The 17691-nt window shown below is 45.7% G+C and overlaps 1 protein-coding gene across 1 annotated transcript in view; it reads right to left on the reverse strand.

The window, feature by feature from the left end:
- LOC147106562 (embryonic protein UVS.2-like) overlaps positions 1-17295 on the reverse strand; it is a 238845-nt gene extending 221550 nt beyond the window's left edge. The window contains exon 1 of the mRNA XM_086007515.1: positions 17101-17295. Within this exon, the coding sequence (XP_085863641.1) occupies positions 17101-17194 (94 nt within the window). The 5' untranslated portion in view covers positions 17195-17295. The remainder of the gene's footprint in view (positions 1-17100) is intronic.
- Positions 17296-17691: the final 396 nt, after the last annotated feature.

The following is a 17691-nucleotide window of genomic DNA, read 5'->3' on the forward strand; positions in this document are numbered from 1 at the left end:
AACTCTATCCAGAGCAGTGTGTACCATCTCAACTCTATCCAGACCAGTGTGTACCATCTCAACTCTATCCAGACCAGTATGTACCATCTCAATTCTATCCAGGCCAGTGTGGACCATCACAACTCTATCCAGACCAGTATGTACCATCTCAATTCTATCCAGACCAGTTTGGGCCATCACAACTCTATCCAGACCAGTGTGTACCATCTCAACTCTATCCAGACTAGTGTGTACCATCTCAACTCAATCCAGACCAATCTGTACCATCTCAACTCTATCCAGACCAGTGTGTACCACCTCAACTCTATCCAGAGCAGTGTGTACCATCTCAACTCTATCCAGACCAGTGTGTATCATCAGAACTCTATCCAGACCAGTATGTACCATCTCAATTCTATCCACACCAGTGTGGACCATCACAACTCTATCCAGACCAGTATGTACCATCTGAATTCTATCCAGACCAGTGTGGACCATCACAACTCTATCCAGACCAGTATGTACCATCTCAATTCTATCCAGCCCAGTGTGGGCCATCACAACTCTATCCAGACCAGTGTGTACCATCTCAACTCTATCCAGACCAGTGTGTACCATCTCAACTCTATCCAGACCAGTGTGTACCATCTCAACTCTATCCAGACCAGTGTGTACCATCTCAACTCTATCCAGACCAGTGTGTACCACCTCAACTCTATCCAGAGCAGTGTGTACCATCTCAATTCTATCCAGACCAGTGTGTACCACCACATCTCTATGCAGACCAGTGTGGACCACCTCAACTCTATCCAGACCAGTATGTACCATCTCAATTCTATCCAGACCAGTATGTACCATCTCAACTCTATCCAGACCAGTGTGTACCATGTCATGTGATGAGGGAAATGACTTGTTCACCAGATCATCCTCATGGAAGAACCTCAATCCCATTATTGGTCCAGTGCTGCCGGAATCAAGAACATTTCCATCGGGCTGTGGTCATGTTCAAATTCCCCACAGAAAACACTTCTGCTGACTCCTCCCTTATGATCAGTGACTCATCCTGTGCTTATTTTTATTCTTTCCTGGGATGTGGGTGTCGCTGGCAAGGCCAGCATTTATTGCTCATCCCTAATTGCCCTTGACAAGGTGCTGGTGAGCCGCAGTCCATGTGGTGAAGGTACTCCCATAGTGCTGTTAGGGAAGGAGTTCTGGGGTTTTGACCCAATGACGATGAAGGAACGGCAATATATTTCCAAGTCAGGATGGTGTGTGACTAGGAGGGGAATTTGCAGGTGGTGGTGTTCCCATGCGCCTGCTGCCCTTGTCCTACCAGGTGGTAAAGGTCACAGGTTTGGGAGGTGCTGTCGAAGAAACCTTGGTGAGTTGCTGCAGTGCATCTTGTAGATGGTACACACTGCAGCCACAGTGGAGGGAGTGAATGTTTAAGGTAGTGGATGGGGTGCCAATCAAGCGAGCTGCTTTGTCCTGGATGGTGTCGAGCTTCTTGAGTGTTGTTGGAGCTGCACTCATCCAGGTATGTGGAGAGTATTCCATCACGCTCCTGACGTGTGCCTTGTAAAGGCTTTGGGAAGTCAGCAGGTGAGACTCTTGCTGCAGAATACCCAGCCGCTGGCCTGCTCTTGTAGCCACAGTATTTACGTGGCTGGTCCAGTTAAGTTTCTGGTCAATGGTGACCTCCAGGATGTTGATGGTGGGGAATTCGGTGATGGTGATGCCAAGAAGCGGTGGCTAGACTCTCGCTTGTTGGAGATAGTCATTGCCTGGCACTTGAGTGGCACAAATGTTACTTGCCACTTATCAGCCCAAGCCTGAATGTCGTTCATATCTTGCTGCATGCGGGCATGGACTGCATCATTTTGTTGCGAATGGACCTGAACACTCTGCAATCATCAGCGAACATTCCCATTTCTGACCTTATGATGGAGGGAAGGAAGGTCATTGATGAAGCAGCTGAAGATGGTTGAGTCTGGGACACTGCCCTGAAGAATTCCTTCAGCGATGTCCTGGGGCTGAGATGATTGACCACCAACAACCACAATCATCTTCCTTTGTGCTACGTATGACTCCAGCCAGTGGAAAGTTCTCCCCCTTCATCCCATTGACTCCAATTTTAATAGGGCTGCTTCATGCCACACTCGGTCAAATGCTGCCTTGATATCAAGGGCAATCACACTCACCTCACCTCTGGAATTCAGCTCTTTTGTCCATGTTTGGACTAAGGCTGTAATGAGGTCTGGAGCCAAATGGTCCTGGTGGAACCCAAACTGAGCATGGTTGAACAGGTTATTGGTAAGTAAGTACAGCTTAATAGTACTGTTGACAACACCTTCCATTACTTTGCTGATGATTGAGAGTACACTGATGGGGCGGTAACTGGCTGGATTGGATTTGTCCTGCTCTTTGTGGACAGGACGTACCTGGGCAGTTTTCCACATTGTTGGGTAGATGCCAGTGTTGTAGCTGTACTGGAAGGGCTTGGCTAGAGGTGCGTGGCTAGTTCTAGTGCACAAGTCTTCAGCACGACAGGCAGAATGTAGTCGAGGCCCATAGCCTTTGCTGTATCCAATGCGCTCAGCTGTTTCTTGATATCATATGGAGTGAATGAAATTGGCTGATGACTGGCTTCTGTGATGGTTATCATCCGCTCGGCAATTCTGGCTGAAGATGGTTGCAAATGCTTCAGCCTTATCTTTTGCACTCACTTGCTGGGCTCTGCCATCATTGAAGCTGGGGATATTCATGAAGCACCCTCCTCCCGTTAGCTGTTTAATTGTTCACTACCATTCATGACTGGATGTGTCAGGACTGCAGAGCTTTGATCTGATCCATTAGTTGTGGGATTGCTTAGCTCTGTCTATAGCATGCTGTTTCCAATATCTAGCATGTATGTAGTTGCAGCTTCCCCAGGTTCGCACTTCATTTTTAGGTACACCTGGTGCTACTCCCGGTATGCTCTTCTGCGCTCCTCATTGAACCAGAGTTGGTCCCCTGGCTTGATGGTAATAGTAGATTGAGGGATATGCCAGGCCATGAGGTTACAGATTGTGGTAGAATACAATTCAGCAACTCATGGATGCCCAGTTTTGAGCTTCAAATCTGTTTTTAATTGGTTGAAGGTCAATCATCACAGCCCCAGTATATCGCTGCAGGAGTTTCTAAGAGCAGTGTCCTAGGCCCAACCATCTTCGGCTGCTTCATCAATGACCTTCCCTCCAACATAAGCTCAGAAATGGGGATGTTCGCTGATGACTGCACAGTGTTCAGCGCCATTCACAACTCCTCGGATAATGAAGCAGTCCATGCCCGCATGCAACAAGACCTGGACGACGTTCAGGCTTGGGCTAATAACTGGAAGGTAACATTCATGCCACAGAAGTGCCAGGCAATCAATATCTCCAACAAGCGAGAATCCAACCACCTCCCCTTGACATTCAATGGCCTTACCATCACCGAATCCCCCACCATCAACATCCTGGGGGTCACCATTGACCAGAAACTTAACTGGACCAGCCACATAAATACTGTGGCAACAATAACAGGTCAGAAGCTAGGTATTCTGCGACGAGTGTCTCACCTCCTGACTCCCCAAAGCCTTTCCACCATCTACAAGGCACAAGTAAGGGGTGTGATGGAATACTCTCCACTTGCCTAGATGAGTGCAGCTCCAACAACACTCAAGAGGTGCGACACCATCCAGGACAAAGCAGCCCGCTTGATTGGCATCCCATCCACCACCTTAAACATTCACTCCCTCCACCACGCGTACCGTGGCTACACTGTGTACCATCTATAAGGTGCACTGCAGCAACTTGCCAAGGCTTCTTCGGCAGCACTTCCCAAACCCATGACCTATTCCACCTACAAGGGAGAGTTTAAGCTAAAATGGCAGGGGGTTGGGAACCTGAGCAGGGAGACAGAGGAAAGGGAAACAAGGATAAAAGCAAAAGATAGGAAGGAGAAAAACAAAAGTGGTAGTCAGAGAAATCAATGGTTTAAATCAAACATGGCCACAGTAAATAATAATTCTAATAGGTCTAAGAGCAATAAAAAAAACAAGCCTGAAGGCCTTGTGTATTAATGCGAGGAGCATTCGTAATAAGGTGGATGAATTGGCTGCGCAAATAGAGGTAAACGAATATGATTTGATTGGGATCACGGAAACATGGCTCCAGTGTGGCCAAGGCTGGGAACTCAACATCCAGGGGTATTCAATATTCAGGAAAGATAGGCAAAAAGCAAAGGGAGGTGGGGTAGCATTGCTTGTTAAAGAAGGGATTAACACAATTGTAAGGAAGGATATTAGCTCTGATGATGTGGAATCTGTATGGGTAGAACTGAGAAATACCAAGGGGCAGAAAACGTTAGTGGGAGTGGTATATAGAGCGCCAAACAGTAATGCGGAGGTTGGGGATGGCATTAAAAGGGAAATTAGAGAAGCGTGCAATAAGGGCACAGCAGTCATCATGGGTGAATTTAATCTACATATAGATTGGGCTAACCAAATTAGTAACAATACTGTGGAGGAGGAATTCCTGGAGTGTTTACGGGATGGTTTCCTGGACCAATATGTCGAGGAACCAACCAGAGATCAGGCCATCTTAGACTGGGTATTATGTAACGAGAAAGGATTAATTAGCAATCTTGTTGTACGAGGCCCCTTGGGTCAGAGCGATCATAATATGATCGAATTCTTCATTAAGATAGAGAATGAAGTAGTTGACTCAGAGACTAGGGTCCTGAATTTAAATAAAGGAAACTACGATGGTCTGAGGCGTGAATTGGGTAGGATTGATAGGGGAATGTCACTCAAAGGGTTGATGGTGGATAGGCAGTGGCAAACATTCAAAGACCGCATGGATGAACTATAGAATTTGTTCATCCCAGTTTGGCATAAAAATAAAACAAAAAAGGTGACTCAACCGTGGCTAACAAGGGAAATTAGGGATAGGATAAGATCCAAGGAGAGGACATATAAATTGGCCAGAAAAAGCAGTAAACCTGAGGATTGGGAGCAGTTTAGGATTCAACAAAGGAGGACAAAGGGATTAATTAAGAAGGGGAAAATTGAATATGAGAGTAAACTTGCAGGGAACATAAAAACTGACTGTAAAAGCTTTTATAGATATGTGAAGAGGAAAAGATTGGTGAAGTCAAGCGTAGGTCCCTTGCAGTCAGAATCAGGGGAATTTATAATGGGGAACAAAGAAATGGCAGACAAATTAAATACATATTTTGGTTCTGTCTTCACAGAGGAGGACACAAATAACCTCCCAGAGATGTCGGGGAACATAGGGTCTGATGAAAGGGAGGAACTGAAAGAAATCAGTATTTGTAGGGGAATGGTGTTAGGGAAATTGATGGGATTGAAGGCAGATAAATCCCCAGGGCCTGATAATCTACATCCTAGGGTACTTAAGGAAGTGGCCCTAGAAATAGTAGATGCATTGCTGATCATCTTCCAACATCGATGGAATCTAGAACAGTACCCATGGATTGGATGGTAGCTCATGTTACCCCACTATTCAAAAAAGGTGGTAGAGAGAAAACAGGGAATTACAGACCGGTAAGCCTGACATCAGTAGTAGGGAAAATGCTGGAGTCCATTATAAAATATGTAATATCAGAGCACTTGGAAAACAGTGACCGGATCGGACAAAGTCAACATGGATTTACAAAAGGTAAATCATGCTTGACTAATCTGCTAGAATTTTTTGAGGATGTAACTGGTAAAATAGATAAGGGAGAACCAGTGGATGTGGTGTATTTGGACTTTCAGAAGGCTTTTGATAAGGTCCCGCATAAGAGATTAGCGTGTAAAGTTAAGGCACATGAGATTGGGGGCAAGGTGTTGACTTGGATAGAGAACTGGTTGGCAGACAGAAAGCAAAGAGTTGGAATAAACGGGTCTTTTTCCGAGTGGCAGGCAGTGACTAGTGGCATACAGCAGGGATCGGTCCTTGGACCCCAGCTATTCACAATATATATTAATGATCTAGACAAGGGAACTAGATGTAATATCACCAAATTTGCAGATGACACAAAGCTGGGTGGTCATGTGTGCTGTGAGGAGGAGGCTGAGAAACTCTAGGATTATTTGGACAGGTTGGGTGATTGGGCAAAAGCATGGCAGATGCAATATAACGTGGATAAATGTGAGGTTATCCACTTTGGTGGCAAAAACAGGAAGGCAGATTATTATCTGAATGGCAATAGATTGGGAGAAGGAGAAGTGCAACGAGACCTGGGTGTCCTTGTGCACAAGTCGCTGAAGGTAAGCATGCAGGTGCAGCAGGCGGTTAAGAAGGCAAATGGTATGTTGGCCTTCGTAGTGAGAGGGTTTGAGTACAGGAACAAGGATGTCTTGCTGCAGTTGTACAGGGCCTTGGGGAGACCACATCTGGAGTATTGTGTGCAGTTTTGGTCGCCTTATCTGAGGAAGGATGTTCTTGCCATGGAAGGAGTTCAGCGAAGATTCACCAGGCTGATACCTGGGATGGCAGGAATGACGCATGAGGGGAGATTGGGACGATTGGACTTGTACTCGCTGGAGTTTAGAAGAATGAGAGGGGATCTCATTGAAACCTATAAAATTCTGACAGGACTGGACAGACTAGATGCAGGAAGGATGTTCCCAATGGTCGGGGAGTCCAGAACCAGGGGTCACAGTCTAAGGATAAGGGGTAGGCCATTTAGGACAGAAATGAAGAGGAATTTCTTCACCCAGAGAGTGGTGAACCTATGGAATTCTCTACCACAGAAGGCAGTAGAAGCCAATTCATTAAATACATTCAAGAAGGAGTTGGATATATTTCTTAAGGCTAAAGGGATTCCAGGGGTACGGGGAGAAAGCAGGGACCGGGTACTGAAATTGGATGATCAGCCATGATCGCATTGAATGGTGGAGCAGGCTCGAGGGGCCGAATGGCCTACTCCTGCTCCTATCTTCTATGTTTCTATGTTTACAACAAAATACTGCGGATGCTGGAAATCTGAAATTAAAACAGAAAATGCTGGAAATACTCAGCAGGTCGGGCAGCATCTGTGGAGAGAGAAACAGAGTTAACGTTTCAGGTCGATGACCCTTCGTCAGAACTGGAAAAAGCTGGAGATGGAACCGGTTTTTAAGCAACAGTAGGGGCAGGGAAAGGGGGGAGTGGAGGAAAGAACAATAGGGAAGGTCTGTGATAGGATAGAAGGCAGGAGAGATTAAGAGGCAGAATAAATGATGGTGCAAGGCAAAAGGAGATGGTAATGGGACAAGTTAAGAAACAAAAGGTGACTCTAGATGAAGTGTAAATGGCACCGGCAGAATGAAAGACAGCTGCCATGTGAGAGAGAGAAAAAAAAATGGAAAAAAGATAGGGGCAGAGGTTATGGTCTGAAATTGTTAGAGTCCAGAAGGCTGTAAAATGCCTAATTGAACGATGAGGTGCTGTTCCTCGAGCTGACGTTGAGCTTCATTGGAACAGTGTAAGAGGCCGAGGACGGTGAGGTCTGAGTGGGAGCGGAATGGAGAATTAAAGTGACAAGCAACCGAAAGTTCGGGGTCATCCTTATGGACTGACCTATTCCACCTAGAAGGACAAGGGCAGCAGGCGCATGGGAACACCACCACCTCCAAGTTCCCCTCCAAGTCACACACCATTCTGACTTAGAAGTATATCACCGATCCTTCATCGTCACTGGGTCAGAATCCTGGAACTCCCTACCTAACAGAACGATGGGACTTCACCACATGGACTGTAGCGGTTCAAGAAGGCGGCTCACCACCACCTTCTCAAGGGATGGGCAATAAATGCTGGCCTTGCCAGCGACACCCATGTTAGGTAACGTGGTTCAGTGGATAAATAATTACACGGATGTTGTACATAAACAAATAACAGGTCTTTACTGGAGGAGGGTCATCTCTAGAATGGGGTACAGAGGCATGCGCACAGCTTATATACCGGTGTGGTTACTGCCGGTACTGCAGTATACAGGAGCTGTAAAAAGTAGTTCTGACTTAAAGCACATACACTACAATTCCTCCCTTTTTAGATTAATAATACCCCCTTAATATTCAAATAACAATTACATTTTTACATGTACATTCAATAACAAAAGTCCATTTATAGATTCAGTCTTTGGGGCGGCTTCCTGACCCTTTCGGGATAGCGCCTTTCCGGAGGTTCTTGTTCTTGGTGCAGAGGCGATTCTGACCCCTTTTCATCGGGTAATTCATCGGGTTCCACTGCTACTGGGTCTGAAGTAGATGCTACCGGTATGTCGGGTTCATCCTCAGGCACTCGAGACATGGGGTTGACGCCTTCCTGTGACGCTAAGATCTGATCGACGTGGCGTCTCACAATGTTCTCCCTGACATCCACTGTGTACATTAATGGCCCCTGCCTTGTACATATCGTTCCAGGTTGCCACTTCTCTGTTCGATAGTCACGGGCCAAGACTGGTTGCCCTACATTGAAGCTCCTTGTCGGCTTCTCGTTGATGTGCTGGAATTGTTTGTCCTCAACATTTCTTCGCACATTTGGTCTGAGCAAGTCCAGGCGAGATCTCAACCTTCGGTTAAAGAACATCATGGCCGGGGTCTGGTTGGTAACTGCATGTGTCGCGTTTCGGTAGGCTAATAAGAAATTGTCCATCTTATGCTGCAGTGGAATATCCTCGTCGCACATGGCCTTTATCGCCTTCTTAAAGGTTTGTACGAACCTCTCAGCCAATCCATTGGTGGCTGGATGATACGGGGCGGATGTGTAATATCTTACCCCATTCCTTTTCATGAATTTTTGGAACTCGTCGGACACAAACTGTGGTCCATTATCAGAGCAGATCTGCTCTGGCAAACCATTTCTGGCAAATATGGTCTGTAGGACTGCAATCGTTTTCTCTGTAGTGGTTGAAGACATCTTTATCACCTCAGGCCACTTTGAATGAGCATCCACTGCTATTAAGAACATTGAGTCCATGAATGGACCAGCGAAATGAATGTGCACCCATTGCCATGGAGAGGAGGGCCACTCCCATGGGTGTAGAGGGGCATGTGGTGGTGCATTTTGGACCTTGTGGCATCCTAAGCAGCTCTTAGTTAGGTCTTCGATTTGTTGATCGATTCCCGGCCACCACACATAAGCCCTAGCAAGGCTTTTCATTTTCACTCCCCGCAGATGACCTTCATGTAGCTCCTTTAACACTCTCTCCCTTAACTTGGGTGGAATCACCACTCTGGATCCACACATCACTGTCCCCTGGCATACTGACAGCTGTTCTCTTCTGGATGAGAATGCTGGCAACAGTGAGTCGCCATGTGTTGGCCGTCCCCTCACCGTCAATTCATATACCCGTGACAGCGTCGGATCATTGCGGGTCTCCTTCTCTATATCCGCATTTGTTACTGGCAATCGTTCAATTATCGACGAATAAAATATCTCGATAGGGTCCACTGCTGGTGCTTCCTCCACCATAGGCAGTGGCAGGCCTGATAGCCCATCAGCGTTCCCATGCTGTTTCGTGCCTTTATATTCTATTTCATATTGATTCGCCCCTAGAAACAGGGACCATCTTTGTAACCGCTGTGCAGTCATTACTGGCACGCCCTTCTTAGGATTAAAGATGGAGACAAGTGGTTGGTGGTCAGTCAGCAAGGTGAACTTCTGCCCATGCAGATAATGGTTGAATTTTTTTACTCCCCATACTAGGCTGAGGGCCTCCCTGTCAATCTGGGCGTAGTTGCGCTCGGCTGAGGTTAGTGACCGAGACGCAAAGGCTACTGGCCTCTCCAACCCGTCTGGGAATTTCTGCGACAGCACCGCTCCAATGCCGTAGGGTGATGCATCACATGCCAAACGAATTGGTAGTGCTGGGTTGAAATGGGCCAACACCTCTTTTGATGTGATCAATTCTTTACACTTCTGGAAAGCTCATCTATGTTCGTCATCCCACTTCCATGGTACCCCTGTTTGCAGTAGGGTGTTCAGCGGGTGTAATACCGTAGACAAATTTGGTAAGAACTTGTGGTAATAGTTTACCAGCCCGAGGAACGACCTCAGTTGTGATACATTTTCCAGTGCTGGAGCCTTGACTACTGCCTCAATCTTGTCAGGGGACTTATGTAACCCCTCTTCATCGATGACATGGCCGCAATACGAGATCTGTTTCTGGAAAAACTCGCACTTGTGGCGATTAGCTCGTAGCCCATATTCCTTTAATCTGGCGAGCACCTTCTCCAAGTTAGCGAGTTGATCACCGTCATTTTCGCCCGTGACCAAGATGTCGTCCAAATAACACTGGGTCCCTGGAATCCCTTGCAGGACCTGATCCATCGCCCTTTGCCAGATAGCCGGAGCCGAGGCTACTCCAAACACCAGCCGGTTGTATTGATAGAGACCTTTATGGGTGTTGATCGTAAGGTAATGTTTTGAAGTTTCTTCTACCACCATTTGCAAGTACACCTGGGCTAGATCAATTTTGGTGAAGCGTTTACCACCAGATAGCGAGGCGAAAATATCCTCAATTCGTGGAAGCGAATATTGCACCGTGTGAAGGACTGGGTTCACTGTCACCTTAAAATCCCCACAGATGAGGACCTTCTTTGGTTCCACAGGCGTATTACTCAATGACCTCTTCATTACAGGAACGATGGGTGTAGCCCACTTGCTCCAGTCCACTTTGGACAGTACTCCTGAACGTTCCAACCCTTCCAGCTCTGCTTCAACCGCTGGTCTGATCGCATAAGGCACTGGTCTGGCTTTCAGAAACTTTGGGCTTGCATTATCCTCTATTTTAATTGTTGCTGTTATTCCTTTTAGTGTTCCTAGTCCCTCCTGGAACACTTCTTTTGTGTCAGTTAGCATTTCTGACAGTCGTCCAGGTGTGACGTCGTCATCCTTTTTGGCATCTACAGTCAGTGCTTGTATGGAATGTCAATCTAGCTGTATCTTCCGGATCCATTCACGTCCTAGTAGTGGTGGTCCTCCATCTGGCAATACATATAGGTCCATTTTTGGTGCTTCCTTGCCGTTATATATAACGTTCACCCTTATTTTTCCTTTGTGGTAGACTTTTTGCCCCGTGTACGTCTTCAAGACAATCTCCGTATCTCTCAAGGGTGTATGTGAGAATAGCCGCTTGTAGTCCCTTCGGTTTATGACTGTTAGGGCTGATCCTGTGTCCAATTCCATTTTCACTTGGACTCCGGCTATCTTGAGCGTGACCCAGATAGTTTGGTAATCCTCCGTTTTGATCACATTATGTAGTTTCAGACAACCCAGCTCCTTGCTTCCGGAGTCTGTGTCACTTTTCTGTTCGTCTGAACCACTGTCCATCACCTGGTGTACCTTCTTGTACTTCTCCTGTGGAGATTTCTTACTGTTGGTTTTCTTCCCAGACCTGCAGACTCTTGCTATGTGTCCTGCTTTCCCACACTGTCTGCACACTTGGTCCTTGAACCAACAATCTTTCTGGTCATGTGTTGTTCTGCCGCAGCGATAGCACTTCCCTGTTCCATAGGTCATTTCGTTGGTGCCGTATTCTTGCGGTCTCCGTTGTATCTCTGCAGCGCCCCTTGCGGCTGCTTCTTGTGATACTGCCATACTGAAAGCTTTGTCCAGCGTAAGGTCCTTTTCTGATAGAAGCCGTTTCTGGGTTCCTTCACTTTGTAGCCCACACACAAACTTGTCCCTTAACGTGTCTGCTAGTCCCGCTCCAAACTGGCAGTATTTCGATAGCTTGCGCAGTTCCGTTAGGTACTCAGCATTGCTTTCGTCTTTGTGTTGGTTCCTTTTATGGAACTTAAATCGTTCTGCTATCAGCAGCGGTGTGGGGTTTAAGTGGTCCTGTCAGATTTCTACTATGCTTTCAAAATTCTTGTTTACCGGCTTCTCTGGGGTTATTAGATTTTGCAGTAACCCATAAGTTTTTGCACCGATGGAATTTAACATAATCAGTGCTTTATTAGCATCTGGCACTTCATTTGCCCTTCAGTACACCTCAATACATTCCACATATGTCGCCCAATCTTCGACTTCATTGTCGAACGTAGAGATACTGCCACTCTTCGGCATCCTTGGTTGTGCATTAACTATCCCCAATGGCGCCTCCCGCGCTTCCCTTCTTCTCCGCTGGCACAAAATGGTGTCTCCCGCGCTTTCCTTTCTTCCCACGCTCGCCCGTCTTCTCCGCTGCGGCTTCGCAAAATGGCGTCTCCCGCGCTCTTCCTTCTTCTCCGCGGCTCAATGGCGCCTCCCATGCTCTCCCTGCTTCTCCGCGGCTAAATGGCACCTCCCGCGCTCTCCCTGCTTCTCCGCGGCTCAATGGCATCTCCCCTTGCTTCGCCCCGCGGACCCTGATCAGCCCGTGATCCCTGGCTGTGCTCTGCGCGTTCTTCTCTTGATATTTGTCGATGCCGCTCAGTCTAGAACCCGGCTGTTTCTTACCCTCTCTCTCTCCGGTTTGCAGTATTGTTCCTCGACGCCACTCGGTGATCAACTCCCGGCTGCGCCCTGCTCTCTTCACCCTCTTTCTTACCCCGTCGACGCTGCCCGGCTCTCTCTCTCTGCCGTCGGTCAGCTCCAGCCGCCGCAGCTCGGGAAGGGTCTGCTCTGGACCTGTCGTCGGTCTCTTACTGCTCGTTGTGGCTGGGGAACCAAGCCCGGCTCTCCACAGCCTCCCCAGCGAAGTTGGATCTCTGCCTGACTGCTGGGCAGTTGCTCGCGGTCGACGCCCGTGTTCCTGGACTCGACTATTTTTTTTATTTTTTTTTATGTTGCAGGTAGATTAGCATCAACACTCGTCGCCACTGTTAGATCCATGGTTCAGTGGATAAATAATTACACGGATGCTGTACATAAACAAATAACTGGAGGAGGGTCATCTCTAGACTGGGGTACAAAGGCATGCGCACAGCTTATATACTGGTGTGGTTACTGCCGGTACTACAGTATACAGGAGCTGTAAAAAGTAGTTCTGACTTAAAGCACATACACTACAACCCACATCCCATAAACAAATTAAAAAAAATTTAGCATGGTATTTGTGCCACACAAATTGATGAAGGGTGTCCTCAGTGTGAAGACGGGATTTCGTCTCCACAATGACTGTGTGGTGGTCATTGCTGCCAATGCTGTCATGGACAGATGCATCTGCGACAGGTAGATTGGTGAGGACAAGGTCAAGTAGGTTTTTTTCCTCATGTTGGTTCTCTCACCGCCTGCCGCAAGCCCAGTCTGGCAGCTATGTCCTTTAGGACTTGTCGAGCTTGGTCAGTAGTGGTGCTTCCGAGCCAGTCTTGGTGATGGACATTGAAGTCCCCCATCCAGAGTACATTCTGTGCCCTTGCTACTCTCAGTGCTTTTACCAAGTGCTGTTCAACATGGAGGAGCACTGATTCATCAGCTGAGGGAGGGCGGTAGGTGGTAATCAGCAGGAGGTTTCCTTGCTCATGTTTGACCTGAAGCCATGAGACTTCATGGGGTCCGGAGTCAAAGTTGAGGACTCCCAGGGCCGCTCCTTCCCGACTGTATACCACTGTGCCACCACCCCTGGTGGGTCTGTCCTGCTAGTGGGACAGGACATACCCATGGATGGTGATGGAGGAGTCTGGGACATTGGTTTAAAGGTATGATTCTGTGAGTATGACTATGTCAGGCAATTGCTTGACTAGTCTGTGGGACAACTCTCCCAATTTTGGTTCAAGTCCCCAGATGCTAGCGAGGATGACTTATCAGGGTCAACTGGGTTGGGTGTGCCATTGTCGTGTCCGAAGCCGGTGTATTGATTTCTTTGTGGGTTCAATGATGAGACATTTATGAAAGAGAATGTCTTTTAATCTAAAGCTTGTTCAACTCTTTTAACAGCATTTACAGGAGACATCATGCTAGTGATGCATCTAGAATGAAACTGAAACTAAACTAAACTGCCTTGCTTGTCTCTGTCACCTGACCTCTGCTGGTCAGGCATAAGTAATCAATCAGGCAACTATGCTGGTAAGACATGATAATCAAACAGGCAAATAACATCACTATTTGCTGATATCATTACATCTCCTTTTCTTAAAACAAAAGTATTTTACTTTTAACTAACAACATGTTTTCTTTGTATTAATCTGCATTTTAACTGTAACACTTAATGAACTTACATTATCATTATCATGATCAAGGTTTTTTAACCTTGCTTTGTGTGTTCACATGAAATATGTCAATACACTAGAACTTGAAGAAAGAATAAGATAACATTACTTCCTTCTATAACAATAGTCCTTAAATTTGCTCAATGAGTCTCTCAGGAGGCTTCACATGTCTTGAGGGTTTTCTGATTGATTGTCCTTGAATCTGAGTTGTTGCCTCAGATGATGGTTTCTCAGCTGTGTGATCAGGTTGTTCAACAGTATCAGTCTCTTGACCTGCTGTGGCTGGTCCCATGAGAAGATCTCGACGATTTCTTCTCAGAACAGCACCCTCATCTGTCTGAATGGTGTATGATCTTGGTTGAACTTCACTCAGGACAGTTCCCTTCTGAGTCCATGTGTTTGTTTTGTCTTTCAACCTTACTTGGTCACCAGTGTGGAGTTCAGGTAGGTTTTGTGTTCCTCTGTCATAGTAGTACTTTTGCTTTTCTTTCTGTTGCTCTTTGAACTTCCTCACTTTCTCCCCCTCTTTTGTTTTCAGGAGGTTCTCCGGGATGGGTAGGTTTGACCTTAGCCGACGTCCCATCAGGAGTTGGGCTGGTGACTTACCACACTCGAGCGGCGTTGTGCGGTATACAAGCATGCTCTGGTAGAAGTCAGTTCCACTGTCTTTTGCCTTGTACATCAGTCTTTTCACTGTGTTTGCGGGCTCTCCTGGGCCAACAGTTCTGGACAATGTGTCTGCTGTATACATCAGCTTACCCGGTGTGTACGCAACATTCAGTTCATCATAGACTGTCTCTCCTTCGCTTTCCACAACGAGGACTCTCTTTACCAGGTTCAGTCTCTCACAGGCTTTTAAACCTAGTATGGCTTGCACATCCTTTGGCACCACGATTAATGCTAGCATGTGCTCTCTGTCCTTGTGTGTTACTTTGACAATGCATCTTCCTTTCACTGGTATATCAGTACCTGAGTATCCTGTCACTTTCACTTTGATTCCATGTATCTTTGGTCTGGGTCTAATTTTCTTAAAATCAGTCTCTGATATTACATTAACTTGTGCTCCAGTATCCAATTTAAATGGAATGTGTATGCCATTCACTTTTAGTGTCAACATCCAGTCTCTTTCTTCTTTTTTGTTTTCAGACACAACATCTACATTCAACTCCTCTATCTCGCTTTCATCTACTGTATGGACCTTGCTTTGTTGCGCTTGGTTCTTACAGCAACGGGCATAATGGTTGTTTTTGTTGCAACTATTGCATGTTTTACCATATGCTGGACACTTTTTTGGTGGATGCTGTGTACCGCATCGACTACATGACTTTCGATTGTCCCTTTCATTTTCGTTCGCTGGCCACGCCTCTTTTTTCACATTGGCGCTCTTTTTGTTAAACGGTTTGTATCCGTTCTTTCTCACTGCATCCACGTTGCAGCTACTGTCACTGAACAGCTCCTTTGCCTGCAACTTCACAGTCTCTGTAGCCCTACACAGTGCTATGGCTTTCCCCAGGTCTAGATCTTGCTCTCTTAGCAGTCTTTCCCTTAGACCATTATCTGGAATACCACACACCAGTCTGTCTTTTATCAGCGAGTCTGTCAGTCCCCCAAATTCACATGTTTTGCTTCTGTTTCTCAGTTCAGTCACATACTGATCAATAGTCTCACCCGTTTTCTGTACACATGTGAAAAATCTGTGCCTCTCAAACATCACGTTACGTTTAGGTATGCAGTAGGCCTCAAACTGTTCCGCTATTTTATCTAGCTTCATTTTGTCTCCATTAGCAGCGAATGTGAAGTTATTATACACCTCCAGCGCTTCATCACCCACGACATGTAAGAACACTGACGATTTCTTATTATCACTTTGCTCGTCAGCTCCGATTGCCGCTAAATACAACCACACATGTTGTTGGAATCTCCTCCAATTTTCAGCCACATTACCTGTCAACTGAAGCGTCGCCGGTGGGTGTAAACCTTCCATTTTTCACTTCATTAGCTATTCTCCAATGGTAAGCAACGATGTTCTCTTTTGGCTTGCTAATTTGTGGAGAGCTGATTTAACTTCAGATTTTTTCTCTTCATCTCTTTCAATCCCACTTCTGACACCATGTATTGATTTCTTTGTGGGTTCAATGACGAGACATTTATGAAAGAGAATGTCTTTTAATCTAAAGCTTGTTCAACTCTTTTCACAGCATTTACAGGAGACATCATGCTAGTGATGCATCTAGAACAAAACTGAAACTAAACTAAACTGCCTTGCTTGTCTCTGTCACCTGACCTCTGCTGGTCAGGCATAAGTAATCAATCAGGCAACTATGCTGGTAAGACATGATAATCAAACAGGCAAATAACATCACTATTTGCTGATATCATTACAGCCGGTGTCTAGGTCGATGCCCTCAGTGTGTACGCGTGTGTGTGTGTGTGTGTGCTCAGGTGATGTAGATAGTGCAGAGGACTGATGAGTGCAAGATAGTCAGTTTCCTCCTCCATCTGGGTTTACTGTCTTTTTTATTTATAGATAAAAGAAGGCAAAGATTGATCACATGAGCATTGTAATGCATAATGTTGTTACCTGCTATGTTTTGCGGTGGACCACAAAATCTATTTTGAATCTGATGAAAGCAGAAATCCTAAACCAGTGACTAAGCAGCATTTGTCGAGATTATATATTCAGTTCTGTTATGCATTCAAGCTCTCAAGAAAAAACATTGAATTAACTTGTAAAGGTCTGTGAGTGCACTGAGAAAAAAATTCTCACTGTAAACTAAACCCTTGAATAGTAGATTATGGCGACTGAACTTGTTTTGTATGTTCTACGGTACACTAAAATGCTTTGCCAGTGAAATATGCTAGTTTTAGCATGTTTCGCTTGCGACAGAAAAATGTCATTGCAGTCAACAAAATGCTATATAAACATTAATGCACTTCAAACAGAATAAATAGATAAATAACTATATATATGCACTTACTGCACTGATACAATTTGTTTATCTTTGTAACATCTGTTTCACTGAGCCCAGGAGCAAATCCAATAGGTATGTTTGGATTTCGTTTGGGTATCATGGTCCGCTTCGGATAACCTTTGGAGAGATAGTACCTGTAACCAAAAAATAAGTTGAATTTTCACTTCTAAACACTTTTCATTCTGAACTCAATGCTTAAAGTCGTTCTCCTACAACATTTGCTTCTCTAAGAAATTATTTTTGTATGGAGTGCATGACCTATCATTCGTAAACAAAAATTAATGGAAGTATATTCTGCTCAGTTTCAAACAAGATAAGCTTTTTATCATTTTAATATTATTAATCTATTTTCAATGCAGTAGGTCAATATTAGTTGGTTTTCTGTGATTTTCATCCTGCTAAAGTCCTTCCATGTCTCTTCATCTTTTTGAGCCATATTTTCCTTTTGGTGTAACTTTTAATGAAAGTGGCAACTTACATTTTGGGGGGAATTTTAACCCCCAAGAACAGTTGGGCTGGGAGCAGGTGGGGGGTAAAAATTACTGATTTTTAGAGCGGGAGTGGATCCTGGCTCCAATGCACCCACTTCCAGGTGTA

This window comes from Somniosus microcephalus, chromosome 15 (genome assembly GCF_052327205.1).
Source record: "Somniosus microcephalus isolate GS21.2 chromosome 15, FLI_Smic_1.0, whole genome shotgun sequence".
In the NCBI taxonomy this organism is placed as follows: domain Eukaryota; kingdom Metazoa; phylum Chordata; class Chondrichthyes; order Squaliformes; family Somniosidae; genus Somniosus; species Somniosus microcephalus.